The sequence below is a fragment of the Cnephaeus nilssonii genome (assembly GCF_951640355.1).
Source record: "Cnephaeus nilssonii genome assembly, chromosome: 12".
In the NCBI taxonomy this organism is placed as follows: Eukaryota; Metazoa; Chordata; class Mammalia; order Chiroptera; family Vespertilionidae; genus Cnephaeus; species Cnephaeus nilssonii.
This window is the reverse complement of record NC_137083.1, coordinates 55,470,066-55,493,032: the sequence shown is the minus strand read 5'-3', so window position 1 is coordinate 55,493,032 and position 22,967 is coordinate 55,470,066. Positions and strand designations below refer to the sequence as shown.

Sequence of the window (22,967 nt, the reverse complement as noted above, 5' to 3'; positions counted from 1 at the left end):
CCAATTTGGATGCCTTTTATTTCTTCTTCTTGTCTAATTGCAATGGCTAATACTTCCAGTACTATGTCAAACAGGAGTGGTGAGAGTGGGCATCCCTGTCTTGTTCCTGTTCTTAGGGGAAATGTTTTTAGTTTTTGTCCATTGAGTATGATGTTTGCTGTGGGTTTATCATATATAGCTTTTATTATGTTGAGGTATGAGCCATCTATTCCCACCTTGTTGAGAGTTTTTATCAAGAAAGGGTGTTGGATTTTGTCAAATGCTTTTTCTGCATCAATTGATATGACTATGTGATTTTTATCTTTCAATTTGTTTATGTGATGTATCACGTTTATTGATTTGCGGATATTGTACCATCCTTGCATTCCTGGGATAAATCCTACTTGGTCATGGTGTATGATCTTTCTGATGTACTGCTGGAGCCGATTTGCTAGAATTTTGTTGAGGATTTTGGCATCTATGTTCATGAGGGATATTGGTCTGTAATTCTCTTTCATTGTGTTGTCTTTATCTGGTTTTGGTATTAGGGTGATGCTGGCTTCATAGAAGGAGCTTGGAAGTGTTCCTTCCACTTGAATTTTTTGGAATAGTCTGAGGAGGATAGGTTTTATTTCTTCCTTGAATGTTTGGTAAAACTCTCCTGTGAAGCCATCAGGCCCCGGGCTTTTGTTTGCCGGAAGCTTTTTGATGACTGCTTCAATTTCGTCCATAGTTATTGGCCTATTGAGCTGTTTAGATTCTTCTTGATTGATTTTTGGAAGGTTATATTTTTCTAGGAATATGTCCATTTCCTCCAGGTTGTCCAGTTTGTTGGAATAGAGTTGTTCGTAGTATTTTGTAACAATCCTTTGTATCTCAGCAGGGTCTGTTGTTATTTCACCTCTTTCATTTCTGATTTTGTTTATTTGGGTCCTCTCTCTTTGCTTCTTGGTGAGCCTGGCTAGAGGTCCATCAATCTTGTTTATCCTTTCAAAGAACCAGCTCTTGGTTTTGTTGATCTTATGTATTGTTTCTTTGGTCTCTATGTCATTTATCTCCGCTCTGATCTTTGTTATTTCCTTCCTTCTGGTTACACTGGGCTTTTCTTGCTGCGCTTTTTCTAGCTCTTTGAGTTGTAGGGTTAAGTAATTTGTTACCATTGTTTCTTGTTTTTTGCAATAGGCTTGTAGAGCTATGAACTTCCCTCTCAAGACTGCTTTCGCTGTGTCCCATAGATTTTGGATTGTTGTGTTTTCATTGTCATTTGTTGCCATGATGTTTTTTATTTCTTCCTTGATCTCTCTGGTGACCCAGTCCTTGTTTAATAGCATGCTGTTTAGTCTCCATGTGTTTGATTTCTTTGGATTGTATTTATTGTAGTTGATTTCCAGTTTTATGCCACTGTGATCTGAGAAGATGCTTGATATAATTTCTATCTTCTTGAATTTGAAGAGATTTTGCCTGTGACCCAGCATATGGTCTATCTTTGAAAATGACCCATGTGCACTTGAGAAGAATGTATATTCTGTGGCTTTGGGGTGAAATGTTCTGAAGATGTCAATTAATTCCATCTGGTCTAGTGAGTCATTTAAGATTGCTGTTTCTTTGCTGATTTTTTGTTTAGAGGATTTGTCCAGTGGTGATAGTGGGGTATTAAAGTCTCCTACTATGATTGTATTGCTATTAATCTCTCCCTTGATATCCTCCAGGAGTTTTTTTATGTATTTGGGTGCTCCTATATTGGGAGCGTATATGTTTACCAGAATTATTTCTTCTTGTTGGATTTCTCCCTTTAGTATTATGAAGTGGCCTTCCTTATCTCTTGTTATGGCATTTACTTTGAGGTCTATTTTGTCAGATATAAGTATTGCTACTCCTGCTTTTTTTTCATTTCCGTTTGCCTGAAAGATATTTTTCCATCCCTTCACTTTCAATCTGTGTGAGTCTCTTGTTCTGAGGTGGGTCTCTTGTAGACAGCATATACATGGGTCGTGTTTTTTTATCCATTCAGCTACTCGATGTCTTTTGATTGGAGCATTTAGTCCGTTTACATTTAAAGTTATTACTGAAAGGTATTTGTTTGCAGTCATATCTATTTTTGTGTCTGTATTCCTTCTTACCTGTTTATTTCTTCTTTTTACAGTATTCCCTTTAGCAATTCTTGCATTGCTGGTTTGGTGGTGATAAACTCCCTGAGGCTTTTTTTGTCTGCAAAGCTCCTGATTTCCCCTTCAATTTTGATTGATAGTCTTGCTGGATATAGTATTCTTGGATTCAGTCCTTTGCTTTGCAACACTTTGTATACCTCCTTCCATTCACTTCTAGCTTGTTGTGTTTCTGATGAGTAATCATTTGACAATCTGATGGGTGTTCCTTTGTAGGTAACTCTCTGTCTCTCTCTTGCCGCCTTTAGGATTCTCTCTTTATCATTTATATTTGCCATTGAAATTATGACATGTCTTGGTGTGGGTCTTTTGGGGTTGATCCTGCTTGGGACTCTCTTTACTTGCGTAACTTTTATCTTTCCCATATCCGGGAAGTTTTCTGTCATTATTTCTTCAAATAGATTTTCTAGACCCTGCTGCTCTTCTTGTCCTTCTGGCAGCCCTATTATACGCATGTTACTTCGTTTCATGTTGTCCCGAAGCTCCCTTAGGCTTTCCTCCTGCTTTTTAATTTTTTTCTCCAATTGCTGTTCAGCTTGAGCTTGTTTCTGTACCTGATCTTCTAACTCACTAATTCGGTCCTCTGCTTCTTGTAGTCTACTGTTGAAACTTTCCATGGTGTTTTTGATTGTAGCTATATCACTCTTCATTTCTTCCTGATTCTTGCATAAGTTGTTGATTTTCTCATCCATCCGTTGTATAAATTCCACGACCATTACTCTGAACTCCTTTTCGGTCATGTTGCAAGCTTCAGTTTCACTAATTTCCTTTCTTGGCGACTCCACATTTTCTTTCCTCTGTGAGATATTTCGTTTCCCCATTCTGGCTATTACCAGAAAGCTCAAGTTTCCGTTTGTGTGGACCTGGGCCGTGTGCTGTGGGGACTTCGCTCCACCCGAGTTTCACTGAAGTGCTCTGACACTAGGACGTGTGACTGCCTTTGGTTGGTGGGAACCAGACTTGCTCAGGGTCAGTGTCCCCAGTGTTCTGTGTGGTCTCGTGTGCACACTTGGAATCAGGGGCCCTGTCTGCACCACACTGTTGGTATGCGCCGAAAATGAGATCCTTAGGATGTGCCAGGAGTCAGAGTTTCCCTGTGTCTGCACCAAGACTCGAGTGTCAAAGTCTCTGTTGCCTTGTGAGGTTTCTCGTTGAGAATCAGGGTCCCTGTGTGTGCATGCACCAACAATTGGGGTCGCTGGCTCTTAGTGTGAATGCGCTGTGAGTCAGGGATCCCCGGCAGCTGTGTCCGGCGTGCCAAATTCCCTGAAGTGGAGCTGCGTCCTGTGTGTGCTCTCTCTACTGAGCCAAACCGGCTAGAGCGCACATTCTTAAAATCCTGAAGTTGAGCTGATTCTGTGGTGCACTCTCCCAAAGTCCCGGAAGGGGGGCGGAGTCCGTCCTGCGCGCCAACTTCCCTGAAGGGAAGCCCTTCTGTGCACGCCCTAAGATTCCCAGAAGGGGGAGCTGTGACCCGCAAGCCAAATTCCCCGAAGGGGAGCCCTCTGTGCGCACTGACAGATTTCCCCGACCGGGAGCTGCTTCTGTCCCGTGCCGCGCCAAATTCCCTGGTGGGGAGCGCGTCCCTGCGCAAAGCTCAGCAGCTTGGGGGAGGGGCGGGTCTATCAGTTACTATGGTGCTCTCCGCGCCTGTGAGCGCTCAGCAGCTTGGGGGAGGGGCGGGTCTATCAGTTACTATGGCGCTCGCGCGCCTGCTGGGAGTGGGGTAGGCTCTTTGACTCACGGAATTCTGCTGAGAAGTCTGGATTCTTGTTTGTTGGTCTGAAGCTGTGATAGCAGTTCTCTGTGCCCAGTGGCTGCAGGGTCCTGGTTTGTGTCAGAAGCCAGGATCCGTGTCTCAGGCAGCTCTGTTTCCCAAGATGGCGTGGTCTCCGCGTCCGCACCAGCCGCTGAGAAGTGTCCGCTTTGTGCGCGGGGCTGCGCAGTCTAGGACTGCCCAGTTAGGGAGCCCCTTGGAAGACGTGCAGAATCTAACTGACCCTAGCTCACACACACACACACACCACACACGTCTACACTCTCCTCTATGGGTTCCTCACTCGCACTCTCTCCCTACCTTCCAGCCGGTCGCCATCTTTCCAGGAGCGGGGTTCTTGAATCATATCCCCCATGGATAAGAAGGGGACTATTGTATTTTAAAATAGTTTGACATCATTAGAAATGTCAATTCCAAAGCCAAACAAGACACCGTTGGCACCCTGTGGCCAGTCTCACCATCACAATGTCAACGGAGCCGCCTACTCACCCTGAGGCTTGCTCCACCACCAGGTCAGGCATTCCTGGCGGTGTCCCTGCCTGCTGTGACAATGCCATGTCTGGGTCCAGAATGAAAACCTCATCTTGAGAAATCTCCATCACAAAGTGCAAATGTTCCTAAGGAAGAAAAAGAAGTCAGTCAGCTGACTAACAGGATGCTTGAATCCATCCTCTGAAGGGGAACCAAAAGAAAGCTTCTTGGACTTGAGGAATAATGAAGTTCTGTGACTAATCAAATGACCACAGTCAACGTTCAGAGGCCTGACCCGTGGACGTCCCTCCCTAAAGCAACATCGTAACAAGAGGCTGGGGAGGGAGAGAGGTGAATCCCTCTTGGTTTGGGTTCCTAGTTGACCAGGATCTTGTTAGGTATAACCAGAGATGCCCAAATACTACCAAAGAAGTGACACCCACGTTGACCTTGGTCCAGCATGAGTGGACTTCCTCCCTCCAGGATCTGGTCAAGGCTAAATGGCATCGTTAACTAGGTGCTATCACTGGATTCCACACAGTCCTTTCTTTCCGCAGGATTTGGACAGTGGGAACATGTTACCATTAGGCATAAACATTTTATTTTTTTATTACGGAACTCTGAGAAGTGAGGAGTTGAAACTAAGTAGCTTAGATATATACCTGAGGTCTTAAATTTGAGGTCTCAACTTTTCAAAGGCATCTAATTTTGACTAGGAAGCAGTATTTATAAGTAGCAATGTAGGTAATGATCTGAAGTTCAGGCTGGTGATGATATTTACAAGTCTAGCTATTTTCTGTACTCATTTAAAAGGTCAAGCCATATCATCTCCAGTCCACAGATCACAAAACACAAGACAAATAAGCAGCTCAGGTCTTAGGCGAAAGAGTATAATTCCAAAACGTGTGTTTGTGTGTTTTTGTTAGAAGAATTTATCCGATTAGATACCAATAAAGCATATTTACTAGGGAATTTTTCACTTTCACAAGCAGGCTCAAGGAAACGTACCTGAGATCTGTCTATTCGATAAAAGCGATCAGCAGAAGTTGCTAGAAAAAAAGAAAAAAGGATATGGCATTCAGAGTGTCCTGTGACCTGGCACTAAATTTCTAACCTTCTGTTCTACCACATCAATCAGAAACATTGCATTCCAGTTTAGGAACTACTGACTGGTCCCTAAGTCTATTAAAGAAAAACGCAGGACTTCCTCACCTCTGCTGTTGGAAGGCCCTGCCTTCCCCATTACACCTGCCTGTCTAAATCTTACTTGCCTTTCAAGGAGCAAGTGAGATGTTACCTCCTTTGTGAGCCCTCCCTCAGTCCCGTCGTCCCTAACTCCAGACAGAATTCATTGCTTCCACTTCTATGCACACTACCTACCGTTTTGTTTACACTTCTTATAGGAACTATCTTCAGATAATGCTGAGACTAAGGTATCTGCCTCTTTAAAGGTCTGTGTTTCATTTATTCTTTTATGTCTCCAGATATTAGGGCCTTAAACAGAGCTGGGACTCCATGTGTGTTTATTAAGTAAATAAAGCTAGGAGGAAAAAACAAACAAAAACAACTCTCGGTAGCCAGACTTCCCAAGAAAGTGGTTCTCATTTTGAAAAAGATCTTGAAGAAGCAGAGCTAGGGACCACATTCAGCATTAAAGGTATCATTTCACCTTAAAACTGAGTCCCTAAGCTATGTCTGAAGAAAATCAAAACAGCAATAACAATAAAATTAATAGTAATACTAATACTAATACATATATATAAATTATTACATATATAAATTAAGTTATATATATAATTTAAGCATTTCTAACAGTGACTGGGCTTCAGCTGTGGCTTGAGGAAAAAAGCCTTACAAACTTGGGTTTTCAGAAATTATTCTTTTTTTGTTTGTTTGTCTTTTGTGGGTCTTTTTTCGCATCTGTTTTATTTTTTTAATTTCTTTATTGATTAAGATATTACATATGTGTCCTTATCCCCCTATTATTCTTAACATTTAAGAATTATGTTTCTCCTTCCTTAAATCTATCAGAGTCCAAATATTAAGATTTTCTGCATAGTACTAGAGGGGAAAACTCAAAATGCAAACAATCATTTAATAACCATAAATATTTAAGGAGAAGCTTTCCTCCAAAGGAAATGCACTAAGAAACAAAACACGGCCCCTGCCCTCTAAAAGCAACAGGAGAGGAGAATCCGCCTGAGAAGGACTTACTCTACTCTGTTGTGTTTAACCAATAGTGGATAATGGTCTTAATCCCCATGTTAGTTTCACTCTATAAATAGTTTTATTAGAAACAATGTTTATTTAAACATTGATTGTAATTTTAGGAAAGACTCTATATAGAATAGACCATATGTAGAAAAATTCATATACATTTCCATAGTTTTATTAAATATAAGCCATTCCTCTGCAGATTCAGGGGAAAAATGATTGTGTTTCTCATCATCAGGAATAAAGAGCTGGAGGAAGAGCAGCGTGATTTACCTTCAGAGACAGTTGACAAGCCATCAATGGAAAGCTATGTCATGATTTATGTGGCTTAGATTTCAGATAGATACCAGTGCTTGTCTTCATGATACTGATCAGACATCACACATCCTGTCATACTCTTATCCACAGTTATATCCTCTCGGATGCATTCACAGATAAACAAAGAGAGGTCTGCGATGAAAACCATGTAAACTAGAGAGACACTGGGTGGTAGAGACACTGGGAAGCATATAAGCAGGAATGGACTTCAATATAGGTAACTGAATAGAAAAAGAGAATTCAGAAGCATCGGGGGATCGAGAGATGCTTGCAATGGAAAATGGACTCATTGACCAAGCAGAAATAACTGACCTATTATGCATTCAATGTCATGCTCAGCAGGGCAGATATGAACACAACTGAAATTTTCTACACTTTGATAAAATCTTATGCATCACACTGAAGTGATGACTTAGTGAAAATGATATGAAAGCTCCAAAATATGCAAGAGACATACATGCTGGTACCTATCCCATGGTTACTGAACCTATCTACTGGCCTCAATGTAAGAGAGGCACTCAACACTTTTCAGGAAGCAGGGGGGAGGGTGGGGGAGGGGTGAGAGGAATGAAGGAAAATGCCAGCTTGAGCAATCCGATGCTGTGAAGTTCAGCCAGAGTTAACCAACTTGCTTTGAGGAAAATGACTTCAGAAAGGTGTTACAACATCAGCAAGTCCACATCATTGAGGAACCACATGAAGGGTTTCTGAATAATCTTTTGGAAAACTGGAGTCCAATCCATCAATGGATGCCTTGCCCTGCAGCTTCCCAGACCCCCACCCCTCCATGAAATACAGGAACACTCACCATCTAGAAAGCACCACCGTGGGGAGAGTCTCTGAGCTGAGAGTGCCCTGGGGAAGGAGGTTTCTTGGTCCTGGAAAGAGACACACACATCCTATGGCTCCATTTGAACGACCTGAGGGGCTTCCCTCACTCTATATTCTGCCACATCACCTATGTCTAAGAGCAGAGCAAGCATCCTTTCCTAAACAAAGTGCTAGTGTGAGACCAAATCATTCATATATATATATATATATATATATATATATATATATATATATATATATATATATATTAGAAACAAGGGCTCTGCTTTGAAATAAATCATTTCACAAAGAACTTTTCAAAAAAATTCCCACATAAAATTTCTAAGAGGTTTTCAATTATTCCATTCAGCATTCACAAATGTGTGACATTTACTTCCTTTAAGGGATTTCTTTCCTTTTGTGATGCTGAGAAACTGGCTGTCATTTATATCTGTGTTCTCTACATAGGTATAAAATTTCCCCCTACAAAGAAAATATCTGGAGGTAGAACCCATCATTCTGTCTTTTACAAGGTGAGTCTGTATGCTAAAGGCTTAGAACAAGACGTAAATTACCAGAACAAAAGGGATACATTTTATTATTAAAAAGCTGGGGTATATGGAGTTTTTAATATGAATGGATTCTTTAAATTAAATAATTGACAGAAGAAATTTGGTCTCACTGAGGACTGGTACCAAAATTTATATTTATATGAGTAGAATTGATATGGCTATGGATACAGAGTTAAATACATATTCCTCTTTTTTGGACTGGCTTTGTCACCTTGCTGATTAAGCTAAATAAAATCTTGACATGTGCTCAATAACTATTTATAAGAGAATTATGTTCAATATCTTGAGAATTATATTTTGACAAATATAAAATATGAGCTATTTTCTTTTTCAGAAACTTAAGGTTCCTAATGTTACCAACATGTCTCTGTTTGGTGAGAAATGTAATAATAAATCAAGAAATTTGTAAGGTATTTGAAATATTTAGAGGAAACTATGAAAGTGAATAAATAAACATCTTAAACAAATATGGCTATCTTCTCTAGGAATAAAATAACTTGAACACCAAGGATAGTGTCTGAATTTTGATGTGGAATGTGCTACAAAGACTACTATGAAAAAAATATCCTAATTCCCTAGGTTAAAATCTGCTCTGAGAGAATACAGAAATACTTGATTTATCATTTTAAAAACCTAAAGATTAATAATGGTATTGCTAGAATATTCAAATTAGAAAATGTTGGATATTATTTAGCCTAATGTAATAAAATGCAGATTAATATATTGCCTCAGCCACATAACTTGCTTACGCACAGGCTGATAAAGTAATACTGATATAATTATATACCTCTTTATGTGAGAGCATCCGTGTCTGGAGAATTTTATGCAAGTGTTTGACTTTTCTTTGTTTATTTTGCTTATTTTCTGGTCATTTATTTAGTCTTACCTTAATTCATGAAGCCTTTGATATCAATCAATTTCCTTAAAGGAATTTGGTTTAAAGAGAATTTCATAAGTTTGCTCTGTGAAAACACACTGGTTGCCACAGAGCTCAAATCACTTCAAATAGGTTCCAATAGACCCTTAAATAGGTCCAACAATCCTTGAACTCCCTCATGTTTTTATGCTAAATTCGGGGTGTCTAAATCAAGTATGTCCATTTTACTGGGTAGAGGAACCACTGTTTTCTACAGATTATCAAACTCTCCAAAGGTTAAAAAGCTATTAATTTAAATAATCAAATGTTTAGGTCAGAGACAATTCAATAAAATAAGAAGATTTTAATCAGTAAAAAGCCTTAAAATATCCAGACACACAAAAATAGGAATTATTACAAAGTTACTGGTGATTATAGCATCAAATAATGGAGGCCCTCTGAGCTTTGTAGCTATTCTCTTGGTAGGGTGCTAAATTCAGGCTAATTCCTAAACAGAAGGATGCAATGAACTTGTTGCTTATTGCTATCCATGGTCCTTCCCAAATGTTTTTCAGCCCTTCAAGTAAGGCACTGTAAGTTCTTCTGATGGTTATTTAAAAAAACAAAAAACAAAAATAGACAAGAGGAAAACCTATTTACATGGAGAATTGGATTACCTTAATAATTGAAGTTAAACAATACTTCACTAATTTAAGGCACAGGAATTTCATGGAAAAAAATATTGAAAAATATCGGACACTTTCCCCATCACCTGAAGATTAAATTGCAATCTTAGAAAATGGCTACAGAAGCACAAGTACAGCCTTAACTTATCTGAAATGGCTTCCCTAAACTAGGTTTGCCTCCTCTCCTGCCTTTTTTTAACCTTGTTAAAAACAAACAAAAACTCTTAACGGGATAATGAGATCCTATGTTGAAAGTCATTTGAAGTCCAACGGAAAAATGTACTATCCACCCAAAATAGGGATTATTCATAATGCAATGCAATCAAATTAGTTATTTTAAAAATTTAAGTGTTATAAAAAATACAGAAAAACAGTGAAACCTCAACAAAATTTTCTTTTTTTTTTTTCCTCAACAAAAACTTCCATTAGATCTAGTGTAGCCACACACATATATGCAGATGGAAGGATCTCACCTGCATTAGGACCCTGAAGTTGAAGATTTTCCTGAAATCGGTGTTAAAATGATGTTTTGATGTAGCAGATTGACAAGATAGAAAACATACTCACACAATATACCAACACACTCTAAGACACAAAAAAGTCTGGCTACTAAGCACACCCAGATGCTGGGACTTCATCTAAGAGATCTGAGGGAGAAGAGAAGGGAAATCTGGTGGGTGCTGAGATTGTTGTATTTCATCTGAGTTGAAAAACTGAGTAAAAAGTTACTTTTAGTAAGAAAGTTCTACTTTGGAAAACTTAAAATTTTGTAGGATGAAATCAGAAGACTAAGAATTGAGATGACAAAAATGTTCTTGTCCTTGAAGTAGTATTTAAGTATCATAGGAAAGACAGATGGATAAATGGGAAGAAAAAAACACATAACAGACTGTAGATGATCTAGCTTCAGTTAAGTAGCAAGCCCAGAGGCATGGAACTCTGATGGCCAAGAGCACTAACTGTGAGCACATGGCATCCCTGGCTCCATTACCTACTAACTAAGATTTTAGGCAAGTTTCTTACCTATTCTGTGCTTTGGATGCTTCATTTGTGAAATGGCTACCGTAGTGCCTACTGTAAAGAGTTCTTTTGAGGAGTAAATGAAATGGCATGTGAAATGCTTAACTCATTACCTGGAGACTATTATGCTAAGTGAATAAACCAGTCAAAGAAAGACAAATACCATATAATTTCACTTATATGTGGAATCTAATGAACAAAATGACAAAGTAGAAACAGACTCATAGATACAAAGAACAGACTGACAGCTGTCAGAGGGGAGGGAGGTTGTGTGAAATAAGTGAAGCAATTAAGCAAAGAAGAAAAAAATCATAGACACAGACAACAGTATGGTGATCACCAGATAGAAAGGGAGTGGGGGCAGGTAGAGGAGGGTAAAAGGGGGATAAACGGTAATGGAAGGAGACTTGACCTGGGGTGGTGATCACACAATACCATACACAGATGATGTATTGTAGAATTGTACACTTGAAACCTATATAATTTTATTAACCAATATCACCCCAATAAATTCAATTAAAAAAAATTCTTAACCTATTGGCTAGTACATGTCAACATGCAGATACTGGGGCAGCTGGGATAACATTATTTTACCTAAAGCAATTTTGACCTTTAAACACAAGAGGAGCTCACCAGCCACATTTCAGACCAGATCTTTCAGATGGTGCTATATCAACACTACACTACTTGACCCATAAATGCATTTGTTGAGTTTTTGGGTTTCAAAGAAAAGAAACAGGACAGATTCATGTAAGTGGACACAGAAAAGAGTGACATCAAATAAAGGCTGAAATCATGCCATTATTGATTTGGTGTTTGTAGGACTTGTCTTAATCAGCAATTCAATGCCTCTTTTCACAGTATTAGCAACTACACAATTGTCTTAAATACAGGGTATTGTCTTCAAGATTGAATATCTTGCATCACCAACAGCAATAATTTTCAGAACAGTTTATTTTACTGACCTTGCCTCATTCAATAGTATTCCCCATTTTTCATTTGCTGATTTGGGTTGTCAGTTGTCACACAACTATCCATTATTTTACTCCTATGACATAATTATGACCAATCTCTTCACTGTGTAGTTATTAAAGCTAACATAGTGCAAGGCATGTGATTCGTAAGGTCATAAAGGAGAACAAAGCATTGGCCAACTCTTCAGAGGGTGTCCAATGCACTGTGGGCCACCTGGGTCTTCCCGAGTTCGTTTCTTGCTCCAATTTTTGGAGTTGCCGTATGTCTAATTTATCAGATTGCAACTTCTTTTCCAAAGGGATGGCCATTGTGATTTTAATTTATTTCCTAAACTATTGTCAAAAGTCACCGATTTTGAGGAAAGTGTTTTTGAGTCAGCTGCCCAAAGAATTGGAGTCTGGTAATGGAAATAGCAGAAGACTTCACTGGGAAGCTCATGGAAGGCTCAACTCACATTTAAGAAAGTCCTTTCCTTTCAAGTCTGAAGTTTGGGGCTCACAACCTATGGTGGGAGCAGAAGTTTTCAAATAGCCCTGACACTGATGTATAGCTAAGATGTGCAAGTGGTACAATCCTAAATCATACACTCCACTTATACAGAGGCCAGCTGTCATGATGTCAAGTAGAGCAGAAGGCTGCTGAGTCTTGCTTTTCCTTTATCGCTCCTTCTACTTTAAGACCTCCACCTACAGCTTCTGCCCTGACTCATTCTCATTGTCTGGCATTAAAAGTTAATTGCAACAAGCTGTCAATTACTCAGTGAATATCATTTTAGGGACTGGTACTCATTCTTTCCTTTTTTCAAATCTGCAGTATACTGACAGTATACTCCCTTTTTTTATTCAGAGAATTTTTCCATAAACATTGTTCTTCTGTATTCCTTGATGGTTCTATATTAAATAAAAGTTAGACTTATCAGTCCTTTTCTGTTATTTGATCTACTGAATACTCTCATATTTGGGGAACGTCCCCCAGCAGAATATGTATAAGAAAAATTACTAGAATTACAAAATCATCTCACTTGGTTGTAGGGTTAGTTGGCCAATGCTAGAGTTCATTTAGAAATATTAGGCTACAGTCTAATTTAGTGGGTTGATTTTAATCCATATTTTTATGCTTATTCTAAATCCATATTCATTGTGTCATTAAGAAGGTGCATAATCTAGCCCCTATACAACCATCTACCTTACTATTCTTCCTGAATCTTATTTCTAGCACCTAAAAGCAATACACAAATGAAAAACTGGAGCATTGAGAATTTAAGTAAACTCTCAACAGTATCCATTTTTTAGGTGGTGGAGTTGCAATTCAAATGAATGCCTCTTTTTACTACAGAGCCTGTGATCTTATATGCCAGGTTTTATGGCTTCTAAAGGAATTAGAATTATTTGGGGTTTTGAAGAATTGGTGGGGGAGGATGATTGAATATGCTTAAGTGAAGTTTTTGTTTTTTTTAACTCAGCTCAAGCAAAAACATGAAGAAAGCAAAAGCTAGGAAGATCTTAATGGCTATGAAGACCTTCCTTCGACTCTGATATTCAAGGATGTTTTCATAGTTACAGCTTTCGTTAACTGTCAAACTAATCCTCCATATTTCTTATCACAGTTCACTGCCTGGTAACTCAGAAGTTTTCCTCCCTCAAAGTTTCAGTCACTGATGCCTGTGCACTTTCTACTCCTATGAACCTGTCTGCTTAAGAATCCCATAGAAATGGGATAATCAATGAGAACAGTAGAGAACCACAATCCAAACACTAGGAACTGAGATAACATTCATGTAAAGGAAATTCTGATTACAGAATTTAGATAACTTTGCTTGTACATGTTATGTGACTGCAGTTCTAAGCTTCATACCAATATGGGCCAATATTAGTAGGTTGTTTAGCATTTGATGTGGTTATAATTTCTGCTACAATTTTATTTTCAAATCTGCACAGTGATGCTTATTGCAATACTGTTTACAAAAACAATGTATAGCAACAAAAACTGTATATAACCTAAATTTCTACCTACAGAGATAGGGTTAAATATATACCATAGACTAGAGCAGAGTTTTTTAAAATTGGGTTAGAGTATTATTTATTAGCAAGATATAATGTCCATGGTATATTATAGTTAAAAACAAACAGTGGTATAATGTGTACAGCTAGTGCACAAAGAATATAAGTACATTTTTATTTTGAAAAAAACAAACGAAACATCACATATGTCTATGTGTGTAGCTTTGTATAGATGTGGAAAAGGGTACAGAAGGATGTATAGCAGAAAGGTGCTATACTAATGTCTACTTTAGGTGGGGAGTTGAAAACCAAGCAGAAATCTAGAATTGTATACAATCAGAAAACTAAGATAATCCAGGATTATAAAACCCGGCAAATTTCATGATATAAGTAGTTAATGAAAATCAAGAAAAATGCCTTAAGGATCTTCATATTAAAGACAAATGCATATTTGGATGGATTAAAATGGAGCAGTAATTAAGAGAAGCTGATTGTCAAAAAGGAATCACATGCCCTAGCTGGTTTGGCTCAGTGGATAGAGCGTCAGACTGGGGACTGAAGGGTCCCAGGTTTGATTTCGGTCAAGGGCACATGCCTGGGTTGTGGGCTTGATCCCCAGATGGAGGTGTGCAGGAGGCAGCCGATCAATTAAAAACTCTCTCATCATTGATGTTTCTATCTCTCTCTTCCTCTCTGAAACCAATATATATATATATATATATATATATATATATATATATATATATATATATATATTTAAAAAAGGAATCACAGTAACTTAAAGGCGGTCCATGAACTTCTTTCTGACGTTCTTCACTAATGATGGCCACATAGGACACTAGGTTCTTATATACTCAGGATTCACATGATTCCTACATCTTGTCTATCTACACGCCTTCCTTTCCTACTCAAAAAGGAGAATCAGAATATAGGTGAGTGATGGTAGTAAAGAGGTAATCCTGAATTTGCTACAACTTTGTTTTAAATAACTCTAATTGCTAACACAGTGTGGGTGATACACCTCCCATCATTGTGTCCTCATAGAGGGCCACACAGTCGTAGAGTGTGTGGCCCTTGCAATAATATGGCCTGATTCACAGGGGCAACAGAAGAGTAGCCAGCAGTGTGGTATGAACCATGAATCAGCCTTGAACAGGAAAGGGGGGGGTGAGAAGAAACAAAACAGCCCTTACAAGAGGTCAAACTTTGGTCCCAGGCAGACCTTGACTTCATGGACCAGCTTGAGTGAACATGGCAAAGTCTATGTCACTAAACAAGAATGGTTGGAAGTATGTTTGCTTTGTGAATATACAGACGTAATTTCTGATAGAACCATAAAAAAATAAGAAGTTTAAAAATATGCACCTGTCTGCAGACACTTAAGAAGTGTGATTGTGTGAACGTAGCTTACATTTCAGGAGGTACTCATATCATTACCTGGGCTGTGCCCCTATCACCTCAATAGCTTTTGGTGCTAATTTAGGGCTTCCAGTTTCTTCAGTCCTCTCACATTGCATAATCAAATCAATGACTCATCAAAGAGATAAGGTACTTGACTTGCTCATTTTTTGGTTTGTTATTTTTCTTCACATAAGTGGTGTGATTTAGATGGATGTAACTGTCATTGCCTTATAATGTAGGCAGAATGAGGTAACCTTGGACATACCATGCTCCTTTCTACTTTAAATGTATTAATCCTCTAAAACTTCATGCTCTATAGACAAATAATATTAAGAAATACTGCCCATTTCAAAAATCCTGATAGGTTGAATTTTCTCTTTTGAAAATGCTAATAGAAAATACGTTTCTCATGTTAAAAATAGAGTCATATGCACAAAGCAAACCTATTTCTTTCACATATATATTTAAGTCAACTGGCATGAATTATATGTAATTGGTAAGGAAATTATCTAAAACACTATTTGGCATGCATATGCCAAACTTGCCCTTAATTTAGATTCAATTACTCATAGCTGATGCACACATAATTTAATGAAGGCACAGCAGTCCCATTACACACTCTAGTAGATTATCCAATTAAGCAATATTCACCCAGCATTTAACTATACCTTCACTATGAATGAAATTCATTTTCTTTCATAAAATGCAGGGAAGACATAAGCAGAAGCAAATCAGCAGTCCCTTTGCACTGGGAATCCCTGTTTCATTTAATAATGTCCAGTTAATAATTACTTTACTTTCAAATTTCTTTCCTGTTTGCCTATCCAAATTTTCCTTCTGCCTGCCTTGACATCTCCTGTGCTCAACCCATCTATTTAGGCATTGTCCCTTCTAGTTTCATCACCAAGTTATATGGCAATGTCTCTTTATCCTTGGTGAATGGATCCATCAGGGATGGTTAAAATACGTGTTTATGTAACTGAAATGCTCAATATCGTTAAAATTATTATGGTATTTCAAAACTCTTTACCACCCACAACTCTTGCAGCAGAATACGGAAATGGGATGCCCATTTCCAAAACCAGTGTTGAAAAATGAATAAATAGTTATGGTGTAGTAGGAGATGGGAATGAGAGCTATTCTAACATTTTCAAGAGCCCTTTTTGTGAGTGAGAAAGTCCTCCATTAACAACTGTGTGTGTGTGTGTGTGTGTGTGTGTGTGTGTGTTAGCAGCAGTACTGCCTTCACTTGTACCAGCAAAAGCAAACAGAACTGGCCTCAGGCAAGTCTTATTTTAATTCCTTCTACAATCCATTTCTGATAGCTTTGATCTAGCCCAAAGGAACATTCTACAAAATCCCTAACTCCTGTCCTTCTTTAAGATAAACTAATTCCCAGAATGACTTCCTTAAACTTGTTTCAACCCATCCATTGAAAGACTCTTCTAAAATCCAGAAAACAAATTAAAGAGCGAGAGATTTCAAAGAACAGGAAAAGATGAATAAGGACAAGATAAATAAATGAAATATTTGTGGGCCAATACTGTTTGCCTAGGACTAGATAGAGTTCTGCTGAAATACAACTCAAGTCTATCCCACAGAGGAAGATCGGGTAGGTATGCAAGAAAAAATAAAGAGGAGGTCAGAGGACGAGCAAGTGGATATGAATTCAGGTTTGACTAACTGACCAAGAGTTTTTCCTTATGGAAATAAAAGGCATCTCCAAAGGATACAAATTCTTTTCAAAAATGTTACATCTACTTTTAAATATTACAACCATTCTCGTGTTAATTGTAAGTAAATTCATTCTTAAAGAAAAAAAAAAAACTAGATAGATCCCTTTTTGAAACTACTACAAAATCCTATTATATTCATTAAAATATCTAATTATTAGCTCATAACATTCTGGAAAGCACACTTTTGTGTGCCAACCACATCAGTACTTCATGAGTCTTATCCTGGGGAAATGGAGAAACTGAGTGTCTACAAAAACAACAAATTGTGGCTGGTTCCATTGCTCCTGGTTCTTTGCTTATTCTGCCTTCCCATATCCAGGTGCCTCTATTTCCTTCATTATTTTCTCTTCCTGCTCCTCTTTCTCTTTCCCTGCCTTTCCCCAACTAGGACCTACATCTGCCTGTGGAACCTAGTCATGTCCTGAGGCTCATCAAAATGACTCCAGATTTTTTATGTTCCTCACTATTGACATTTAGAGCTGGATACTCCTTTTTGTAGGGGACTGTCCCATGCATTGTAAGATGTTTAGCAGCATCTCTGACCTCTACTCAACAGAATTCAGTAGCACCTCCTCCCCTAATAGTGACACATAAAAATGTGCAAATTGCCAAACTTCCTGTTTGAGGGAAAAAATCTCCCCTAGCTGAGAATCACTGGAACGGTTGAATTTGCTTCACTTCTTACCAACTTTAGGACTTAGAGTTAACAAGGGATAGAATGAAGACCAAGAGGGAGCAGAGAAAAAAAGAGCTCAAAAAGCATCTATATCAAACAGGGAGGCAGAGTCCAATTTCTCTATGAATTCTAGATTATCTGCCAAGCTCAGGAACATCTGTGAACACAATGCATTGTGCTTGTCTAAGTTATCGCTTACAGGTTACATGAGATGCCATTTCAGATGGAGGGGCCTTTGTGTTTTGACCTTAGAGACGGTGTCAGCTGGAATTTTGAGCAGGCTATAAATATCCAACACACTCTTGTATAACCCATTATGCCTTGTTAGGTTAATACAAGGTGTCACTGCTGAGCTGTAGTGCTTTGTTGGCAATTCACTATGAATTTGGGAAAGGAAGAAACCACAATGCTCAAATGACTAGAAACCGCCACTAACAAGGTGCTGTGGGCGCTTGTACTCCTTTCTGAATGCTGGTTTTTTCTTGAGTTCTCTCTAGCCTTAGAAAATAGCCAGCTAAAATCCCACCTGCAAATTAGTGAGCTGAGAGGAGTTTCCCAAGATTTAGACTTGCTGGCATTTACTCGTTCTATCACAGTTAGTTCTCCAAGCATATTTAGTGCCACCTCATACAAGAAAGTTTGTTAAAAAGCATATAAGGCTTTTTGTGGTCCACGTTTCCTACAGGTTTCTCCTACAGCACCCTCTAACTCCCACTGAGACAGAGATTCTGATATGATGGGCTTCTGCATTAGGAAACAAAAGATTTAGTATTACATTGCCTGTCAGTGGGTTTTGTCACTTTCTACATAAAACTAATAGCACCTCTTTTGCATGTATTGTCTGTGCATCCTCAGAAAAATAGACAACCAATCTGCATCTTTCAGCCTCTCCACAGCATTTGACACATTTCATTATTTCCTTCTTCTTTGAAATACATTTCACTCTTTCCTATCATAACACCACCTTCTCCTTAATTCCAGCTTTCCTGCTGCTCATCAGTTTCCATGACTCTTCTTTTATAACTATCTTTTGTTATCATTGAAAGTATTACATATGTCTCCCTTTCCCCCCATTGACCCCTTCTAGCCCGTACCCCACCCCCCCAGCCAGCCTTGTGTCAGCCAGCCTCAGGGTAAATTAGGCTGCCTTGCTGAGGGTACAGGGTGTCCATTTGCAAAGGAAGAAAGCTTCCTAGAGGCTACAGGTATAGGGTTGTAGAAAATGTTGCTTTTGTTGTTTATGCAAAAGGATGCTAAACTGAAAGTTTTAAGTATAGCAAAATACTTAAAAACCTACCAGGAGGTGCTAATCCAAGATTTACAAGTTTAGACATATTTAAACCCCTCCTCCACGTGAATGTAGAAGAGCCTAGGAGAGGAGTTATTTAGAGGGAGCCACTGGCATGCTCTGACTCCCACACCCCCTCCCAGCAGCAAGTTCATGGGCCCTCGCAGTTCAGGGTGACACTGAGCACTGGGATCTGAGTCCTGCCTGAGAAATGTAATGGGAAGAGGATGGTTGGACAGGCCTGTGTAGCACAGTAGAGGTGGGAAAGGGCTGGAAGAAACTGAGCACACAAAGACTGTTTAGGCGAAGAGCATGTGAGTGTTCTGCCTGGACTGGACACAGGTCATTAGAGAGAGGCTGGGTTTATTGGATCCTGTCCAAAAGGCCAGAATGGGCTAATCAGATTGCATTTTAGAATGTTTGCGTGATGGCTATGGGAGGCAGAGAATTCACTTGCCTGGGGGTAAAGGAGAATTGTACAGCCCTGGTTGCTAACGCCTGTCATCTTGGACCAGGGAAACATCTAGTCCAGAGGTGAAGTCGATAGAAAAGGAGAACAGAGCAAAAAGACCAACAGAAAAAGGACGCATGAAGCATGGCCAAATGGCACGTGAAATCCACCCTTGATCTGATGTGAATCAATAGACTCTTGCCCTGTCAAGTTAGAGTTGAGTTTTCTAGCATTTGGCACTACGAAATCACTTCATTATATAGTCTTTTCTAAATGACCTGGGAGAAAAACCACAGCCCAAATTTGAGCTAGACTAAGAATGTCCAAAACCAAAAAATTGCAAACGAATCACAATGCCAACTTCACTAGGTTCTCAGTGTAAGCCCTCTCTCTGGGGAAGATGTGGGCTCTAATCCAAATGAGATGTTCAACTTGGAGGGTCAAGTATATGTTACCTGGTAATGAACTCTGTGGGAGCCAGAAGAAACTGATTGCAGGTCCTAGTGAGAAAATGGAAAAAAATATATATCCAAACCTTAAGATTAGTTTGAACAAGCTGCTGCTACAACTCTATCCCCTGAACTCCCAATTTAATATTATTAAAGTCATCTGGAAAGTATCTAACTCACCCAAATTCCTCAAGGTTAAACAAAGAAGACAATGCCAAAAATAATAAAAGCACACCAAGTTGGACTGAGAGAAGAAAGGCCATTCGGCTATAGAAACTTGTAAATTTTAAATAGTGTTTACAGGTGACTGATATATTACAATTTCAAGGAAAAAGATGACCAAAAGTAAAAGACAGCAACTTTGTTCTAATAAATGGGGGTCATGTTTAATTTGATCTTTTGGCGTGTGAAGAAAGCTTCTAAAAGTCCCCTTTTAAGCACTCAGAAAGAATGTATTTATCTTAGACCAAATACATACTGTCCTGGTAATTGTGTTTATACTGATAAGTTGCTTGGCAAACACGGGTTTTCACAGACTGCAAAGAGAAAATCACTGGGCTCCTCCGCATTATCATGGAGAACAAATTAACACGGTTGGAATTAATGAGGTTTTACTGGCAGATTCCGAGAGCCTGGATCCCTTTATAAAGTTTTATAACTAAGTTGTCGCTATCGTCATGTCCCGCAGGCTTGTTAATGAGTGTATTGCTTCTATTCACAAATGTCAGCAATCCTGGGTAACTTTGTTCTCATACCTGCTTCCCACTAGGATTCATCAACTTTCTCTCTGTGCCCAAGTTAGTTTTAAAATGTTGCCTCTATGAGTTCACTCTTTCCCCGCACCCCCCCCTTTTTTTTTTGAATCCTACTTCTTGTGGAATATTGGTGTGATGTGCATGGCAATAAGTTGATTTTCAACAGTTATGTATTTTAGCTACTGTGAAATCTTGTTACTTGAGTGTTAAGGGAAAAAAAAACATTTGGTAGCAATTATGATTAACTTTCGATTGCAGATTTATTGAGTGTGGTTCCACAATAAAATGCAAACATAATTTTGGAAAATGAGATACAGTGTCCTGAAATATTGATTTGGACCTGAGTCACATGCTAAAAAGTTCACAAATTTTAACATGTTAAAATTATCCTTGGTGAAAAATAACCAAGGAAGGCACAAGTATAAGATTTGTTGACTTTTCTTCTCTCACCCATATCAGTATTCAAAATTTAATCCAAAACATTTTGCATTCATAATTTCTCTATCTTTAACAATGCTAAAGAGAAAAATTAATAATTTTTCACATTACTTTATGCCTCCTACCTGAAAATATTTCAAGAGAAATAAAATCTAATGTTTAAAGCTAAGTGGCTACAACTTGATAGGATTTTAAACACTATATATCTTCTTTATTTGTGCCATTTATGTATGCATAATGTGTCTGAAAGAGAGTTGCTAATTTGGGGGTACCTATTAGAATCACCCAATAGCTTTAAAAATACAAATGTCTAGGCCACATACAAAACAAGTAATTCTAATGTGCATCTTTAATCAAGAAACAATGCTAAATAGTGGCTATTTATGCTCTTTACCATTTGTAAAATAAAGGAAGTGACTACCCCCCTCAAAGTTTTATACACGTAACCAATGATCACTGCAGTGAGGGGGAGTTGGGTCTCCTGGCTTTGCTGGTGCAGTTTAAGTTCATGGGAAGGTCATATATGAGATATCTTCCTCTCTTTCTCTATGGTAAGACCAGATAGTGAAAAAAATAGATTATTCCTTTGTGTTCTGACACAAGTGTCTATGAAATATAGAAAGATTTTATTTCCTGTACAATTTACCTATTTAAAAAAAAATCTAGCTGTCTCTGACAAAAGACTGTGCTCGATACAAAAAATTAAATAAGCCCAAACCTCTGTTTTCTTTCATCATTTATTAGTGCCCTTTGACATTCTGTAGAGTTCAAAATTACAGGGATGTAGTCTGACTACGGTTCCAAGCTACGGTATGGATCACAGGAGAACAACACCACACTATCATTAACCCAACTGATCCTTTCCCATTTCACCACCTGAGCAGGAAAACCTATGGTGTGTGATTAAAAGACAAGGCCACCACATTTCCATTTCCTCCCCAAATGCATTATTTTGGAAACAAATAAAGATGGCTGGGAATTGTTTTAAAAAATGGAAAACTGAGCAAAATGTATACTTGGCTATAGAAACTCACCTCCTGTAGGCGATCTATGTACATACGGCAAGTCTCCAAGTCACAGTCTCCACGCACAACTAGAATACCCAGAGGAATGGCTAAGGGGGGAAGAAAAGAGAAAAGTCTAGAATAAAATATTTGATTTTTCTAGATTGGCATATATGTGTTTCTGAAGGTTTAAAAAATCTCAAAAATATGATTTTTCTTTTGGATAGTTCAATCCAAACTTCTCCCTATACCGCCTTTCTGATCTCAAGCTCTCCATTTCTGCAGTTGTCACACTTTTCTTGAATGCCACGTCGTTCCCTGACACCTGGCCAGCCTTCATTTCACTTCTTCTCATTGGTTCTGATATGAAGTGCAATGTCATGGAAACAGTGGATTGGCAGGACCAGGAAGCTGCTCACAGCTCACAGCCAGCTGATAACATATGCCTCCATTTGCAATAGCCAAAGTACCAGAGAGAAATTTTTTAAAAAAATCATGATCCTGGACACTTACTTCTTTGTGTCCAGTATGGAGTTTAATATTTCTGTCTGTTTGCAATAGTTCCCAGTCTGAGAGACTCACCTACTCAAGGCACCATTACTAACGGTGGCCAAAAGCAGAACTAAATAGGCATAATGTTAAAGAAAAAAAGAAAAAAGAGAGAGAAAAGAAAAAGCTTCTAGAAGGTTAACAGCTTAAAAATCCAACTGATCTTGACCTGGCCAGTGTTGTTCAGTGGTTAGAGTGTCAGCCTGCACACGGGAGGGTCTCAGGTTCGATTCTGATCAAGGGTACATATCTGGGTTGCAGATTCGATCCTCACCCCCAATCAGTGTATGTGTAGGAGGCAATAATCAATGTGTTTCTCTCATCTCTCTCTCTCTTTCTCTCTCTCTCTCTCTCTCTCTCTCTCTCTCTCTCTCTCT

General features: G+C 38.6%; 1 protein-coding gene across 2 annotated transcripts in view; it reads right to left on the bottom strand.

Annotated features, from left to right (window-relative positions):
• Nucleotides 1-22,967, bottom strand: part of DGKI (diacylglycerol kinase iota) — a gene marked incomplete at its 5' end in the record, with an annotated part of 400,686 nt that overhangs the window by 60,371 nt on the left and 317,348 nt on the right. For both annotated transcript variants that reach the window (XM_079786744.1, XM_079786745.1), the window contains 5 exons: nucleotides 4,411-4,538; nucleotides 5,401-5,441; nucleotides 7,733-7,802; nucleotides 19,851-19,895; nucleotides 22,072-22,151. In XM_079786744.1, the coding sequence (XP_079642870.1) occupies nucleotides 4,411-4,538; nucleotides 5,401-5,441; nucleotides 7,733-7,802; nucleotides 19,851-19,895; nucleotides 22,072-22,151 (364 nt within the window). The remainder of the gene's footprint in view (nucleotides 1-4,410; nucleotides 4,539-5,400; nucleotides 5,442-7,732; nucleotides 7,803-19,850; nucleotides 19,896-22,071; nucleotides 22,152-22,967) is intronic.